The sequence below is a fragment of the Oncorhynchus mykiss genome, chromosome 12, assembly GCF_013265735.2.
Source record: "Oncorhynchus mykiss isolate Arlee chromosome 12, USDA_OmykA_1.1, whole genome shotgun sequence".
In the NCBI taxonomy this organism is placed as follows: Eukaryota; Metazoa; Chordata; class Actinopteri; order Salmoniformes; family Salmonidae; genus Oncorhynchus; species Oncorhynchus mykiss.
In genome coordinates this window covers 16483706-16502062 of record NC_048576.1, presented here as the reverse complement: position 1 = coordinate 16502062, position 18357 = coordinate 16483706, and the positions used below count along the sequence as shown (strand labels likewise).

Here is an 18357-nt window from a genome sequence, read left to right as displayed (position 1 = left end):
GCAGATGTGTTGCTACATACCTTCACCACCTGGGGGTGGCCCATCAGGAAGTCCAGGATCCAGTTGCAAAGGGAGGTGTTTAGTCCCAGGATCCTGAGCTTAGTGATGAGCTTTGAGGGTACATACACCTTAGCCAAATACATTTAAACTCAGTTTTTCACAATTCCTGACATTTAATCCAAGCTAATATTCTCTGTCTTAGGTCAGTTAGTGTCACCACTTTATTTTAAGAATGTGAAATGTCAGAATAATAGTAGAGAGAATGATTTATTTCAGCTTTTATTTATTTCATCACATTCCCAGTGGGTCAGAAGTTTACATACACTCAATTAGTATTTGGTAGTATTGCCTTTAAATTGTTGAACTTGGGTCAAACGTTTCAGGTAGCCTTCCACAAGCTTCCCACAATAAGTTAGGTGAATTTTGGCCCATTCCACATGACAGAGCTGGTGTAACTGAGTCAGGTTTGTAGGCCTCCTTGCTCGCACACATTTTTTCAGTTCTGCCCACAACTTTTTTATAGGATTGAGGTCAGGGCTTTGTGATGGCCACTCCAATACCTTGACTTTGTTGTCCTTTAGCCAATTTGCCACAACTTTGGAAGTATGCTTGGGGTCATTGTCCATTTGGAAGACCCATTTGCGACCAAGCTTTAACTTCCTGACTGATGTCTTGAGATGTTGCTTCAATATATCCACATAATTTTCCATCCTCATGATGTCATCTATTTTGTGAAGTGCACCAGTCCCTTCTGCAGCAAAGCACTCCCACAACATGATGCTGCCATCCCGGTGCTTCACGGTTGGGATGGTGTTCTGCGGCTTGCAAGCCTCCCCCTTTTTCCTCCAAACATAACAATGGTCATTATGGCCAAACAGTTCTATTTTTGTTTCATCAGACCAGAGGACATTTCTCCAAAATGTACGATCTTTGTCCCCATGTGCAGTTGCAAACCGTAGTCTGAATTTTTTATGGCGGTGTTGGAGCAGTGGTTTCTTCCTTGCTGAGCAGCTTTTCAGGTTATGTCGATATAGGACTTGTTTTTACTGTGGATATAGATACTTTTGTACCTGTTTCCTCCAGCATCTTCACAAGGGCCTTTGCAGTTGTTCTGGGATTGATTTGCACTTTTCACACCAAAGTACATTCATCTCCAAGAGACAGAACGTGTCTCCTTCCTGAGTGGTATGATGGCTGCGTGGTCCCATGGTGTTTATACTTGCGTACTATTGTTTGTACAGATGAACGTGGTACCTTCAGGCATTTGGAAATCGCTCCCAAGGATGAACCAGACTTGTGAAGGTCTACAATTTTATTTCTGAGGTCTTGGCTGATTTCTTTTGATTTTCCCAAGCAGAGAGGCACTGAGTTTGAAGGTAGGCCTTGAAATACATCCACAGGTACACCTCCAATTGACTGATATGATGTCAATTAGCCTATCAGAAGCTTCTAAAGCCATCATTTTCTGGAATTTTCCAAGCTGTTTAAAGGCACAGTCAACCTTCTGACCCACTGGAATTGTGATACAGTGAATTATAAGTGAAATAATCTGTCTGTAAACAATTGTTGGAAAAATGACTTGTGTCATGCAAAAAGTAGATGTCAAAGGCCAGATCCTAGGAAGAAACCTAGAGAGGAACCTGGCTATGAGGGGTGGCCAGTCCTCTTCTGGCTGTGCCGGGTGGAGATTATAGCAGAACATGGCCAAGATGTTCAAATGTTCATAGATGACCAACAGGGTCAAATAATAATAATCACAGTGGTTGTCAAGGGTGCAATAGGTCAGCACTTTACATGGGATAAACAAACTTAAGGTCAATAACACAATAGAAAAATCTATGTACAGTGTGTGCAAATGTAGTAAGATTAGGGAGGTAAGGCAATAAATAGCCCATAGTGGTGAAAAATTGACAATTTATCATTAACACTGGAGTGGTAGATGTGCAGATGATGATGTGCAAGTAGAGATACTGGGGTGCAAAAGAGCAACAACAACAAAAATAACAATGTGGGGATGAGGTAATTGGGTGGGTTATTTACAGATGGGCTGTGTACAAACCATTTTTATATGGTCCTTGCTTTGTGCACGGGGCATTGTCATGCTGAAACAGGAAAGGGCTTTCCCCAAACTGTTGCCACAAAGTTGGAAGCACAGAAGCAGTTAGAATATCATTGCATACTATAGCTTTAAGATTTCCCTTCACTGGAACTAAGGGACCTAGCCCGAAACATGAAAAACAGCCCCAGCCCATTTTCTCTCCTCCATCAAACTTTACAGTTGTCACTATGCGTTCGGGCAGGTAGCGTTCTCCTAGCATTCGGAAAACCCAGATTTGTCCATCGAACTAGCAGATGGTGAAGCGTGGACTGCTCCGGAGTCCAATGGTGGCGAGCTTTACACCACTCCAGTCGACACTTGATATTGCGCATGGTGATCTTAGGCTTTTGTGTGGCTGCTCGGCCATGGAAACCCATTTCATGAAGCTCCCGACGAACAGTTACTGTGCTGAGGTTGTTTCCAGAGGCAGTTTGGAACTCAGTAGTGAGTGTTGCAACCTTGACAGATGATTTTTAAGCACTTCAGCACTCGGCCGTCCCGTTCTGTGAGCTTGTGTGGTCTACCACTTCACGGCTGAGCCGTTGTTGCTCCTAGATGTTTCCACTTCACAATAATAACACTTACAGTTGACCGGGGCAGCTCTAGCAGGGCAGAAATTTGATGAACTGACTTGTTGTTATGACGGTGCCAAGTTGAAAGTCACTGAGCTCTTCAGTAAGGACATTCTGCTGCCAATGTTTGTCTATGGACATTGCATGGCTGTGTGCTCGATTTTATACACCTGTCAGCAATGGGTTTGGCTGAAATAGCCAAATATATTAATTTGAAAGGGTGTCCACATACTTTTTAATATACAGTGCATTCGGAAAGTATTCAAACCCCTTCCTTTTTTCCACATTTTGTTAAGTTACAGCATTATTCTAAAATGGATTAAATAAAACATTTCCTCATCAATCTACACACAATACCCCATAATGACAAAGTGAAAACAGGTTTATAGAAAGTTATAAAAATGTATTACAAATAAAAACAGAAATACCTTATTTACATAAGTATTCAGACCCTTTGCTATGAGACTCGAAATTGAGCTCAGGTGCATCCTGTTTCCATTGATCATCCTTGAGATGTTTGTACAACTTGATTGTCATCCACCTGTGTTCAATTCAATTGATTGGACATGATTTGGAAAGGCACACACCTGTCTATATAAGGTCCCATAGTTGACAGTGCATGTCAGAGCAAAAACCAAGCCATGAGATCGAAGGAATTGTCCGTAGAGCTTAGAGACAGAATTGTGTCCAGGCACAGATCTGTGGAAGGGTACCAACAAATTTCTGCAGCATTGAAGGTCCCCAAAGTACAGAGAGATCCTTGATGAAAACCTGGTCCAGAGCGCTCAGGGCCTCGACTGGGGCGCATGTTCACCTTCCAACAGGACAACGACCCTAAGCACACAGACAAGACAACGCAGGAGTGGCTTCGGGACAAGTCCATGAGTGGCCCTGCCAGAGCCCAGACTTGAACCCGATGGAACATCTCTGGAGAGACCTGATAATAGCTGTGCATCAACGCTACCCATCCAACCTGACAGAACTTGAGAGGTTCTGCAGAGAAGAATGGGAGAAACTCCCCAAATACAGGTGTGCCAAGCTTGTAGTGTCATACCCAAGAAGACTCAAGGTTGTAATTGCTGCCAAAGGTGCTTCAACAAAGTACCGAGTAAAGTGTCTGAATTCTTATGTAAATGTGATATTTCTGTTTTTATTTGTAATAACTTTGCAAAAAATTCTAAAAACCTGTTTTTGATTTGTCTTTATTGGGTATTGTGTGTAGATTGATGAGGAATTGTAACAAAATGTGAAAAAAGTCAAGGAGTCTGAATACTTTCCGAATGCAATGCATGCTGTGTTTGCTCATGGTAATGACTGTGTCCACATACCTCCTGAATATAAAGTTGAATAATGATGAATGATTGGTCTACGTATCCACTCCCTGGGGTTCACAGAGATGGCCATTTCCTTTATAATGTCTCGTGTCTGCTTCTGTTTTGGGGCAGTTGTAAAAATGGTCTCTGCAAGGAGAGGATGTATAAAAAAAAGTTAGCCACGGTCTCAGGACTGCTGATTTATTTCCAGAGTAGGGTAAAATGTCATAAACGCCAGCGTTAGAAAAACAGGCCGGGCTGTGGGATGTGGTGGGTTGTTATATACATTACAACTGATCTGTGCTTTTGGACGATCAGGGAAACTTCATGCCGTAACGCAAGCCTTTCTTTCGTTTAGATATTCAGACAGATACAGTTTTTGAGTTACATACATTTTTTTGTTAAACAGATTTATTTGCAGCCAAGCCAGTGCTCAGTCAAGTTGGGCAGCAGAAACCAGAAAGCAGAAACCTTTCTTTCTGTCAGGAGGTTCACACTAGAGAGCTGCTCTGATCAGACGGACGCTGAGAGAGAGCGAGAGAGCAGTATTTGTGTTTATGGGGGAGGGTGGACGAGTAGGGGTTGAACCAGGCCTGGGCTGTGTACTGTATATTCTATAACGGTATTTGAATATTTGGTTTGTTAAATGTGATACGCCGTGTGTAACGTCCATTTTTATAGTTTACTCTGCTACTTGAGTCATCTCTCTCCGCTCTCTCTCTCTCAATTCAATTCAATTCAACAGGCTTTATTGGCATGGGAAACATATGTTAACCAAAGCAAGTGAGGTAGATAATATACAAAAGTGAAGTAAACAATACAAATTAACAGTAAACATTACACATACAGAAGTTTCAAAACAGTAAAGACATTAAAAATGTAATATTATATATATATGTGTGTGTGTGTATATACACTGCTCAAAAAAATAAAGGAAACACTAAAATAACACATCCTAGATCTGAATGAATTAAATATTCTTATTAAATACTTTTTTCTTTACATAGTTGAATGTGCTGACTACAAAATCACACAAAAATGATCAATGGAAATCAAATTTGTCAACCCATGGAGGTCTGGATTTGGAGTCACACTCAAAATTAAAGTGGAAAACCACACTACAGGCTGATCCAACTTTGATGTAATGTCCTTAAAACAAGTCAAAAGGAGGTCCAGTAGTGTGTGTGGCCTTCATGTGCCTGTATGACCTCCCTACAACGCCTGGGCATGCTCCTGATGAGGTGGCGGATGGTCTCCTGAGGGATCTCCTCCCAGACCTGGACTAAAGCATCCGCCAACTCCTGGACAGTCTGTGGTGCAACGTGGCGTTGGTGGATGGAGTGAGATATGATGTCCCAGATGTGCTCAATTGGATTCAGGTCTGGGGAACGGGTGGGCCAGTCCATAGCATCAATGCCTTCCTCTTGCAGGAACTGCTGACACACTCCAGCCACATGAGGTCTAGCATTGTCTTGCATTAAGAGGAACCCAGGGCCAACCGCACCAGCATATGGTCTCACAAAGGGGTCTGAGGATCTCATCTCGGTACCTAATGGCAGTCAGGCTACCTCTGGCGAGCACATGGAGGGCTGTGCGGCCCCCCAAAGAAATGCCAACCCACACCATGACTGACTCATGACTGGCCAAACCGGTCATGCTGGAGGATGTTGCAGGCAGCAGAACGTTCTCCACGGCGTCTCCAGACTGTCACGTCTGTCACATGTGCTCAGTGTGAACCTGCTTTCATCTGTGAAGAGCACAGGGCGCCAGTGGCGAATTTGCCAATCTTGGTGTTCTCTGGCAAATGCCAAACGTCCTGCACGGTGTTGGGCTGTAAGCACAACCCCCACCTGTGGATGTCGGGCCCTCATACCACCCTCATGGAGTCTGTTTCTGACCATTTGAGCAGACACATGCACATTTGTGGCCTGCAGGAGGTCATTTTGCAGGGCTCTGGCAGTGCTCCTCCTGCTCCTCCTTGCACAAAGGTGGAGGTAGCGGTCCTGCTGCTGGGTTGTTGCCCTCCTACGGCCTCCTCCACATCTCCTGATGTACTGGCCTGTCTCCTGGTAGCGCCTCCATGCTCTGGACACTACGCTGACAGACACAGCAAACATTCTTGCCACAGCTCGCATTGATGTTCCATCCTGGATGAGCTGCACTACCTGAGCCACTTGTGTGGGTTGTAGACTCCGTCTCATGCTACCACTAGAGTGAAAGCACCACCAGCATTCAAAAGTGACCTAAACATCAGCCAGGAAGCATAGGAACTGAGAAGTGGTCTGTGGTCACCACCTGCAGAACCACTCCTTTGTTGGGGGTGTCTTGCTAATTGCCTATAATTTCCACCTGTTTTCTATTCCATTTGCACAACAGCATGTGAAATGTATTGTCAATCAGTGTTGCAGTTTGATTTCTCAGAAGTGTGATTGACTTGGAGTTACATTGTGTTGTTTAAGTGTTCCTTTAATTTTTTGAGCAGTGTATATATACAGTGTTGTAACAATGTACAAATGGTTAAGGAAAATGAATAAGCATAAATATGGGTTGTATTTACAATGGTGTTTGTTCTTCACTGTTGCCCTTTTCTTGTGGCAACAGGTCACAAATCTTGCTGCTGTGATGGCACACTGTGGAATTTCACCCAGTAGATATGGGAGTTTATCAAAATTGGATTTGTTTTCGAAATCTTTGTGGATCTGTGTAATCTGAGGGAAATATGTCTCTCTAATATGGTCATACATTGGGCAGGAGGTTAGGAAATGCAGCTCAGTTTCCACCTCATTTTGTGGGCAGTGAGCACATAGCCTGTCTTCTCTTGAGAGCCATGTCTGCCTACGTCAGCCTTTCTCAATAGCAAGGCTATGCTAACTAAGTCTATACATAGTCAAAGCTTTCCTTAAGTTTGGGTCAATCACGGTGTTCAGGTATTCTGCCTCTCTCTCTCTCTCTCTCTCTCTCTCTCTCTCTCTCTCCATGCCGCTTTCCATACAGACCTAGTCCCACCCCCTGTCACTCAAGGATTGCATTTGTTGTTGCTTGACCACGAGACACTTTCGTTCAGTCTGCATGGTCAATGCAGCACATGCAACAATGTTGATGACAACGATGTTGTTTCCACTTTGATCTTAATAGAAATCCACAAGTGTTTTATAATTACAATATTCATTTGTGTTTCTTATATCTGCAAACAGCTAGTTTGTATTTTCTTAGCAAGTTAAACTAAATTGTGTTAGCCACTAATGCTAATCGCTAGTTAGCTGGCTAATAAAAGTAGTGAGTCAGAGCAAACGTAGCTAGCTAATACAGCCTGATACCAGTGCTGGTGGAGGCTTAAATCAGCATGTTGTTTGTGCAACAGTATCTTCTAAATCAAAGAGGAATAGGCTAAAAATGAAAATGTTGGCTACATGAATAAAGATTTAATGTAGCCAAAGATTATAGGGTCCCCTAGGAAACACTGAACATCGTCCATGGCATTTCCATTTGTTGTCATGTCAATCAATACTCTATTTAAAGTGCCCATTATGATTTATTTGCTAACTATATAATTAGAATAAATATCCTATTTCCATGATTCCAAAAGTTCACCTAAGTGTTTTGCTCTAAATCGCAATTGCAACATTTGGTTAAATATAAGGCCTAGTTTTTTTGCCCATATCGTGGCAGTGTGGAAATGATCTCACATGAGTGCAGGAAATGCAGAACTTGATGAAATGCAGGAAATTATTTTAGGTTGAAGTTGAATTGAACAGTATAAAACAATCAGAATGGAGAAAGACTCATTGAAATAATGTTTAATATATGTGATACCACTCTAGGGTCACGCACTACTCATGAAGCAAATTTAGAACTTTTATTAATCAAAAACATAAAATACCGCCAAATACCATCAAAAATTTGAAAAATACCATGATATGATATTTTGGCGATATCGCCCAACCCTAGGTTGAACCTCTTTCTTTATCTCTCTGTCCCTATCTGTGTCTCTGTCTCTGTCTGTCTGTCTCTGTCTGTCTGTCTGTCTGTCTCTCTCTCTCTCACTCTCTCACTCTCTCTTTCTATTTCTCTCTCCCTCTCTCCTCTCTTTCTTTATCTGTCTCTCTCCTTCCCCCTCTCTTTCTCTCTGTATCTCTGTCTCTCTCTCTCTCTCTCTCTCTCTCTCTCTCTGTATCTCTCTCTCTCTCTCTCTCTCTCTCTCTCTCTCTCTCTCTCTCTTTCACTCTCTCTTTCCCTCTCTTTCTATTTCTCTCTCCCTCTCTCCTCTCTTTCTTTATCTGTCTCTCTCCTTCCCCCCTCTCTCTCTCTCTCTCTGTATCTATGTCTCTCTGTCTCTCTCTCTCTTTCCCCAAGTCTCATTGAGAGCATAGAGAGTTTGGCTCTGGTCTATCCCCACCTCCCTCCTCCCCTGTCTGTAGCTGGCTGCTGTTTTGTAACTGGCCAGTCCAGACCTGTAGATGGTGATTGATTGACAGGCAGGTAGCATCAGGGTGGTGATTAAAACTCTCTGCTCCCTCCAGCGCTCCAGACAAAGCCTGACCCCTGACCTCTAGTCCCCTCTACACCAGCTGTTACATCCAGGAGCCACGGAGCCCTTTCTAACATCTCTAACCCTGCCCTACATGTAGGGGAGGTGCCGGGCAGAGTTATAGAAGAGGTAGAAAAGGGCTGCAGGTAGCCTAGCGTTTAAGAGCATTGGGCCAGTAACTGAAAGGTTGCTGGTTTGAATCCCCGAGCCGACTAGGTGACCAATCTGTCTATATGTCCTTGAGCAAGGCACTTAACTCTAATTGGTCCTGGATAAGAGCGTCTGTAAAATGAGGTAGAGGGAAGTAGAGATACATTCCCAGAGGTAATTAAGTTTGAACCTATCTGACTGCTCTGCACCCATTGGCCACAGTATTAGATATCTCTCTCAGTGACACCACCCATCTCTCTTTGAATGGCATTTTTGGCCAATCTGGGTAAAAGCTGTCCTCAGGCACAGATCTAAGATCATCTGATCCTCCCCCAAACCATACCTTAACCTATATGGTTGGAAAAAGAAAAACTGACTGTAGATCTTTAAGTCTTGAGGCAATTTCATCTTTCTCCATGTTTGACCCGCCCTCCTCTCTGTCCTCCATTTTGCACTTACAGTTTCGGGATGAACCATGATGGAATAGGAAACTCATGTGGGACTAAAGGCCATGAGGCAGCCAAGCTGATGGCGGCCCACATCACAGCTAACACCAACCCCTTCTCCTGGTCGGCCTGCAGTAAGAACTACATCACCAGCTTCCTCGAGTAAGTGGAAGAGGGGCATTCCTCAGCGTGTGTGTGTGTACCTATCTCTGCCTGTGTGTAGAGATCTCAGTTTATTCTCACTTAAAACCACCTATTGAAACTCTTGTACATATCATGAACCAATCCTTAACTTCCTCAGTCTGTAAAAAGACATGTATGGCCTTCCAGCCATCCAAACATTGATCCTAGGTTTTGAGACAGAAACAGAAAGCCTACACTTCTCCTCCTCAAAATGATCTTTCTCTCCGTGCCTTGAATAACAGATCGATTTGTTTTCTTGCTTCAGTGAAGAAGGATAATTCTTAGTTTATTTCAAATATTTGTCTTAATTTGATAAGTGCCCCTCAGGACTGGCTGATGGTAGCAGATAGAGTCTGGGTTTAGAAGTATGAAATAAATCTTCCAGTCAGACAGCGTCCATAGAAAACAAAGTCACTTGGCCTTGAAGGTCCTCAACTCTTAAACCCGTTGAATGGTTTTCAGTGAGCATGTGTGTGTGTGTGTGTGTGTGTGTGTGTGTGTGTGTGTGTGTGTGTGTGTGTGTGTGTGTGTGTGTGTGTGTGTGTGTGTGTGTGTGTGTGTGTGTGTGTGTGTGCGTGTGTGTGTGTGTGTGCGTGTGTGTGCGTGTGTGTGTGAGCAGGGATAATGGTGGTTCTGGTTGTCAGAGTGTGTTCTCTGGTGAAAGCCTTCAGAGTGCTACTTGCAACACAAAGTAGCATTGGCACATAAACATAGACATTACAGTACCATGTGCCAACTTCTCACAGTAACACACAGGGATGCCTCTTCACGGTTTCTGGACCTTCTCACTACGGCCTTCTCTTCTCACAGTTGGATCATCTTGGAGTCTAGTACTGTTTCAGACCATGGGCATAGAGGATTCATATTTTGTGACCCCTTATTTCTGCCACTGTTTCTCCTTTGAAAGTCTGTTGTAGATGGATTGTAAGCTTTCACAGAATTCATTTTTGTCTGTGTCTTTTCAGTTCTGCTTTTTACTTTTTGATGTCTGTCTTTCTCCTATGAAGTTTTGTCTGTAAACTAGACTTACCCTCCCGAGGGTTCTCTCCCTCCAACAGATTTGTAGATATGTCACACGTTTCTTCTTGCCAAGTAAAAAACTTTGGCTGTGGTCTTGGCCTAGATACACTGGTGCAATATGTGGCTGGTTTTTGGGGTTCTGAAGAATGGTTTATGAATGCAAACATAGTTCAGACACAGTATGTCATAAATCAATAGTTTAGTAACTTTTAGCCTAGTTACGTTCACTATAGACATAGGACATGGCGAACACTCCAGTGTGGTCACTGGCCAATCCTTTTGAGCTTTTTTATTGAACCAATATCTAGTCTTAAAGGAATATTCCACCCAAATACTATCTTTTGGTATTTGTTTCATTAGTCCATTGTTAACATAGTCCCAAAAACGTTTTGCTTGTCAACAATCAAGTTTTCAAGATATGTAACTTTCTTAATATAGAAATCGTCCCCGCAATGATGCAAAACGCAGAATCACATAATGCAAAATGAATCATACAGGGACGATTGCTGTAATTTGAAAGTTACATTACATAGAATGAAATACATTCTTGTATTATTATACCTAGTAATAATTCCTAGTTAATCTAGTTAATATCTATTGGCTCCCGAGTGGCGCAGCGGTCTAAGGCACTGTATCTCCAACGTAGAGACGTCACTACAATCCCTGGTTCGAATCCAGGCTGTATCACATCTAGCCGTGATTGGGAGTCCTGCAGGGCAGTGCACAATTGTCCCAGTGTCGTCTAGTTTTGGCCCGGGTAGGCCACCATTGTAAATAACACTTTTCCTTAACTGAATTGCCTAAATTAAATAAAGGTTAAATAAATAAATAATAAAATATCTAGTCTTAACATAGCTGACCAAGGTGGGAGTTGAGGGACCGGTTCTTATTAGAAGAGATTTCCTCTGTGACAGGGTAATGAACTTGGCTTATCCCAGAGGACAGGAAGCTGCTTCAACTGGCAAATAATACTTTCTATATTTAAACATCAGACTATTTGGTTTGTCCCCGAACCAATAAACAGTGGGGTCTGCCCCAGCCCTTGTCTGCCATGGTGTGGGTCAGTGTGGTGGGCTGGGGGGGGGGGGGGGGGCTCTCTCTGGTGAGACGGACCTCTCCACACCAGGGAAAAATACTACTCCACCACAGATAAACATAGAGATAGTTTCCTATTACATGTCCAGTCTGATAGTGTGGATTAGATGTGCAGTCTGATAGTGTGGATTAGATGTGCAGTCTGATAGTGTGGATTAGATGTGCAGTCTGATAGTGTGGATTAGATGTGCAGTCTGATAGTGTGGGTTAGATGTGCAGTCTGATAGTGTGGATTTGATGTCCAGTCTGATAGTGTGGATTAGATGTGCAGTCTGATAGTGTGGATTAGATGTGCAGTCTGATAGTGTGGGTTAGGTATGCAGTCTGATAGTATGGGTTAGGTGTGCAGTCTGATAGTGTGGATTAGATGTGCAGTCTGGTAGTGTTGGTTAGATGTGCAGTCTGATAGTGTGGGTTAGGTGTGCAGTCTGATAGTGTGGGTTAGGTGTGCAGTCTGATAGTGTGGATTAGATGTGCAGTCTGATAGTGTGGATTAGATGTGCAGTCTGATAGTGTGGATTAGATGTGCAGTCTGATAGTGTGGGTTAGATGTGCAGTCTGATAGTGTGGATTAGATGGGCAGTCTGATAGTGTAGATTAGATGTGCAGTCTGATAGTGTGGGTTAGATGTGCAGTCTGATAGTGTGGATTAGATGTGCAGTCTGATAGTGTGGATTAGATGTGCAGTCTGATAGTGTGGATTAGATGTGCAGTCTGATAGTGTGGGTTAGATGTGCAGTCTCATAGTGTGGATTAGATGTGCAGTCTGATAGTGTGGATTAGATGTGCTGTCTGATAGTGTGGATTAGATGTGCAGTCTGATAGTGTGGATTTGATGTGCAGTCTGATAGTGTGGGTTAGATGTTGAGTCGGATAGTGTGGGTTAGGTGTGCAGTCTGATAGTGTGGGTTAGGTGTGCAGTCTGATAGTGTGGATTAGATGTGCAGTCTGATAGTGTGGATTAGATGTGCAGTCTGATAGTGTGGATTAGATGTGCAGTCTGATAGTGTGGGTTAGATGTGCAGTCTGATAGTGTGGATTAGATGGGCAGTCTGATAGTGTAGATTAGATGTGCAGTCTGATAGTGTGGGTTAGATGTGCAGTCTGATAGTGTGGATTAGATGTGCAGTCTGATAGTGTGGATTAGATGTGCAGTCTGATAGTGTGGATTAGATGTGCAGTCTGATAGTGTGGGTTAGATGTGCAGTCTCATAGTGTGGATTAGATGTGCAGTCTGATAGAGTGGATTAGATGTGCTGTCTGATAGTGTGGATTAGATGTGCAGTCTGATAGTGTGGATTTGATGTGCAGTCTGATAGTGTGGATTAGATGTGCAGTCTGATAGTGTGGGTTAGGTGTGCAGTCTAATAGTGTGGGTTAGATGTCCAGTCTGATAGTGTGGATTAGATGTGCAGTCGGATAGTGTGGATTAGATGTGCAGTCTGATAGTGCGGATTAGATGTGCAGTCTGATAGTGTGGATTAGATGTGCAGTCTGATAGTGTGGGTTAGATGTGCAGTCTGATAGTGTGGGTTAGATGTGCAGTCTGACAGTGTGGATTAGATGTGCAGTCTGATAGTGTGGATTAGATGTGCAGTCTGATAGTGTGGATTATATGTGCCGTTTGATAGTGTGGATCAGATGTGCAGTCTGATAGTGTGGATTAGATGTGCAGTCTGATAGTGTGGATTAGATGTGCAGTCTGATAGTGTGGATTAGATGTGCAGTCTGATAGTGTGGATTAGATGTACAGTCTGATAGTGTGGATTATATGTGCAGTCTGATAGTGTGGATTAGATGTGCAGTCTGATAGTGTGGATTAGATGTGCAGTTTTATAGTGTGGGTTAGGTGTGCAGTCTGATAGTGTGGATTAGATGTGCAGTCTGATAGTGTGGGTTGAAGTGCAGTCTGATAGTATGGGTTAGGTGTGCAGTCTGACAGTGTGGATTAGATGTGCAGTCTGATAGTGTGGATTAGATGTGCAGTCTGATAGTGTGGATTAGATGTACAGTCTGATAGTGTGGATTATATGTGCCGTTTGATAGTGTGGATCAGATGTGCAGTCTGATAGTGTGGATTAGATGTGTAGTCTAATAGTTTGGGTTAGATATCCAGTCTGATAGTGTGGATTAGATGTGCAGTCTGATAGTGTGGATTAGATGTGCATTCTGATAGTGCGGATTAGATGTGCAGTCTGATAGTGTGGATTAGATGTGCAGTTTTATAGTGTGGGTTAGGTGTGCAGTCTGATAGTGTGGATTAGATGTGCAGTCTGATAGTGTGGGTTGAAGTGCAGTCTGATAGTATGGGTTAGGTGTGCAGTCTGACAGTGTGGATTAGATGTGCAGTCTGATAGTATGGGTTAGGTGTGCAGTCTGACAGTGTGGATTAGATGTGCAGTCTGATAGTGTGGGTTAGATGTGCAGTCTGATAGTGTGGGTTAGGTGTGCAGTCTGATAGTGTGGATTAGTTGTGCAGTCTGATAGTGTGGATTAGATGTGAATTATGATAGTGTGGATTAGATGTGCAGTCTGATAGTTTGGGGGGGTCCTAGAGGCTGCTGGCTGCTTTCACACTGCCTCTCGCCAATCTGCATGGTAAAGAGAAGATGATTTTAATTTGATTGTTTATTTTGTCATTCGATAGCCCTTTTTGGTGTAGCTCCTACTGATGAGACAACTTGTAGTTGAAATGGTTATTCTGATCAGACAGTCCCAACCTCTGATCAAGAAGAGGGAGTCTGTCATGGCACAGCTCTCGAGTTCACTCACTCTTTCCTCTTTTCTGTTTCTTTCTGTTCTCTCTGTCATTCCTCTCTCTCCTTCCCCCTCTCTCTTTCTGGGTCTGTGAATTCATAAACTAAATGTATCTAAGCGTTTATGTTGTCAGCGAGCCATCTTATCCTTTCGAGGGATGAGAAGCATTCTGCAGCACACTGCTGCTGCTTCCACGGCTCTAATGTGTATTACAATGACTCTAATGTGTATTACAATGACTCTAATGTGTATTACAATGACTCTAATGTGTATTACAATGACTCTAATGTGTATTACAATGGCTCTAATGTGTATTACAATGACTCTAATGTGTATTACAATGGCTTTAATGTGTATTACAATGACTCTAATGTGTATTACAATGACTCTAATGTGTATTACAATGGCTCTAATGTGTATTACAATGGCTCTAATGTGTATTACAATGACTCTAATGTGTATTACAATGACTCTAATGTGTATTACAATGACTCTAATGTGTATTACAATGGCTCTAATGTGTATTACAATGACTCTAATGTGTATTACAATGACTATTACTAACCCTGAGTAGTAGTAGTTGTAGTAATAATAGTACCAGTGGTAATAGTAGAAGTAGAAGTTATAGCTATCGTAAATATAGCAGAGCAGGACATAGTAATAGTCTTCGGTAAGAGCCAGTCGTCTGCCCTCAGAGCGGACAGGGAGACAGGGAGAGAACAGAGAAGCATCCGTTCAGCAACACCACTATGTCTTAAACAAGCTCAACTTCCCAACCCAGAATAAACACACACAACCAACCTAACAAAAGCTGCTCTGTCTGTCCTGCCTGCTTTCCTGGCCACACTTTTAGTATTTCTGTTTTTTCAGGCAGCGTTAAAAAGTTGCTAAACCAGAATACAAAATTGCAGTCTTTCTCTGTGTGTCTTTTCAGAGTGAGTTCTCTGTGCTTTGTCTTTCTGTGTGTGTGTTTTTGTGTGTGTGTTTGTGTGTTTTTGTGTGTGTGCTTGTTTTCAGAGTGAGTTCTCTGTGTGTGTGTGTTTGTGTGTAAGTGCGTGTGTGCGTGTGTGCATTGGACATATTTCTATCTGACAAACAGACTAAACAGAGTTCCAGCTTTGGACTGGTGACCTCAGGACTTTTCTCTCTCTTTCTCTCCTTCTGTCATTTTACTGGCTCCTCTGTGGATTCCATACGTACGGTGCCGTCACAGCGCCATATCAGCGGAGAGCAGTGAGTTTCAGACAAACAGACAGACAAACAGACACCGTTGGCTGCTCATAGTCTGGGTTTTCCTCCTCTCTTCTCCTTGTTGTGTTTTTCCTCGTCTATACATTTTTTCACCTCTTCTCACCCTTCACTCTATCTATTGGGTAAGAGGCAGACTTGTCCCCCTTCACTCTATCTATTGGGTAAGAGGCAGACTTCTCCCCCTTCACTCTATCTATTGGGTAAGAGGCAGACTTCTCCCCCTTCAATCTATAGAGTAAGAGGCAGACTTGTCCCCCTTCACTCTATCTATTGGGTAAGAGGCAGACTTCTCCCCCTTCACTCTATCTATTGGGTAAGAGGCAGACTTGTCCCCCTTCACTCTATCTATTGGGTAAGAGGCAGACTTCTCCCCCTTCACTCTATCTATTGGGTAAGAGGCAGACTTCTCCCCCTTCACTCTATCTATAGGGTTAGAGGTAGACTTCTCCCCCTTCACTCGATCTATAGGGTTAGAGGCAGACTTGTCCCCCTTAACTCTATCTATTGGGTAAGAGGCAGACTTCTCCCCCTTCACTCTATCTGTAAGGTTAGAGGCAGACTTCTCCCCCTTCACTCTATCTATTGGGTAAGAGGCAGACTTCTCCCCCTTCACTCTATCTATAAGGTTAGAGGCAGACTTCTCCCCCTTAACTCTATCTATAGGGTTAGAGGCAGACTTCTCCCCCTTCAATCTATAGGGTTAGAGGCAGACTTCTCCCCCTTCAATCTATAGGGTTAGAGGCAGACTTGTCCCCCTTCACTCTATCTATAAGGTTAGAGGCAGACTTCTCCCCCTTCACTCTATCTATAAGGTTAGAGGCAGACTTGTCCCCCTTCACTCTATCTATAGGGTTAGAGGCGGACTTCTCCCCCTTCACTCTATCTATAGGGTTAGAGGCAGACTTCTCCCCCTTCAATCTATAGGGTTAGAGGCAGACTTCTCCCCCTTCAATCTATAAGGTTAGAGGCAGACTTGTCCCCCTTCACTCTATCTATAAGGTTAGAGGCAGACTTCTCCCCCTTCACGCTATCTATAGGGTTAGAGCCAGACTTCTCCCCCTTCACTCGATCTATAAGGTTAGAGGCAGACTTGTCCCCCTTCACTCTATCTATAGGGTTAGAGGCAGACTTCTCCCCCTTCAATCTATAGGGTTAGAGGCAGACTTCTCCCCCTTCAATCTATATGGTTAGAGGCAGACTTGTCCCCCTTCACTCTATCTATAAGGTTAGAGGCAGACTTCTCCCCCTTCACTCTATCTATAAGGTTAGAGGCAGACTTGTCCCCTTTCACGCTATCTATAAGGTTAGAGGCAGACTTGTCCCCCTTCACTCTATCTATAAGGTTAGAGGCAGACTTCTCCCCCTTCACTCTATCTATAAGGTTAGAGGCAGACTTCTCCCCCTTCACTCTTTCTATAAGGTTAGAGACAGACTTGTCCCCCTTCACTCTATCTATAGGGTTAGAGGCAGACTTCTCCCCCTTCACTCTATCTATAAGGTTAGAGGCAGACTTCTCCCCCTTCACTCTATCTATAAGGTTAGAGGCAGACTTCTCCCCCTTCACTCTATCTATAGGGTTAGAGGCATACTTCTCCCCCTTCACCCTATCTATAAGGTTAGAGGCAGACTTGTCCCCCTTCACTCTATCTATAGAGTTAGAGGCAGACTTCTCCCCCTTCACTCTATCTATAGGGTTAGAGGCAGACTTCTCCCCCTTCACTCTATCTATAAGGTTAGAGGCAGACTTCTCCCCCTTAACTCTATCTATAGGGTTAGAGGCAGACTTCTCCCCCTTCAATCTATAGGGTTAGAGGCAGACTTCTCCCCCTTCAATCTATAGGGTTAGAGGCAGACTTGTCCCCCTTCACTCTATCTATAAGGTTAGAGGCAGACTTCTCCCCCTTCACTCTATCTATAAGGTTAGAGGCAGACTTGTCCCCCTTCACTCTATCTATAGGGTTAGAGGCGGACTTCTCCCCCTTCACTCTATCTATAGGGTTAGAGGCAGACTTCTCCCCCTTCAATCTATAGGGTTAGAGGCAGACTTCTCCCCCTTCAATCTATAAGGTTAGAGGCAGACTTGTCCCCCTTCACTCTATCTATAAGGTTAGAGGCAGACTTCTCCCCCTTCACGCTATCTATAGGGTTAGAGCCAGACTTCTCCCCCTTCACTCGATCTATAAGGTTAGAGGCAGACTTGTCCCCCTTCACTCTATCTATAGGGTTAGAGGCAGACTTCTCCCCCTTCAATCTATAGGGTTAGAGGCAGACTTCTCCCCCTTCAATCTATATGGTTAGAGGCAGACTTGTCCCCCTTCACTCTATCTATAAGGTTAGAGGCAGACTTCTCCCCCTTCACTCTATCTATAAGGTTAGAGGCAGACTTGTCCCCTTTCACGCTATCTATAAGGTTAGAGGCAGACTTGTCCCCCTTCACTCTATCTATAAGGTTAGAGGCAGACTTCTCCCCCTTCACTCTATCTATAAGGTTAGAGGCAGACTTCTCCCCCTTCACTCTTTCTATAAGGTTAGAGACAGACTTGTCCCCCTTCACTCTATCTATAGGGTTAGAGGCAGACTTCTCCCCCTTCACTCTATCTATAAGGTTAGAGGCAGACTTCTCCCCCTTCACTCTATCTATAAGGTTAGAGGCAGACTTCTCCCCCTTCACTCTATCTATAGGGTTAGAGGCATACTTCTCCCCCTTCACCCTATCTATAAGGTTAGAGGCAGACTTGTCCCCCTTCACTCTATCTATAGAGTTAGAGGCAGACTTCTCCCCCTTCACTCTATCTATAGGGTTAGAGGCAGACTTCTCCCCCTTCACTCTATCTATAGGGTTAGAGGCAGACTTCTCTCCCTTCACTCTGTCTATAAGGTTAGAAGCATACTTGTCCCCCTTCACTCTTTCTATATGGTTAGAGGCAGACAAGGGTTCCTCTCT

The 18357-nt window shown here is 43.6% G+C and overlaps 1 protein-coding gene across 1 annotated transcript in view; it reads left to right on the top strand.

Moving 5' to 3' along the window:
* LOC110537061 (ADAM metallopeptidase with thrombospondin type 1 motif, 6) overlaps positions 1–18357 on the top strand; it is a 131436-nt gene that overhangs the window by 47011 nt on the left and 66068 nt on the right. The window contains exon 10 of the mRNA XM_036937044.1: positions 9123–9269. Coding sequence (XP_036792939.1) covers positions 9123–9269 — 147 coding nt within the window. The remainder of the gene's footprint in view (positions 1–9122; positions 9270–18357) is intronic.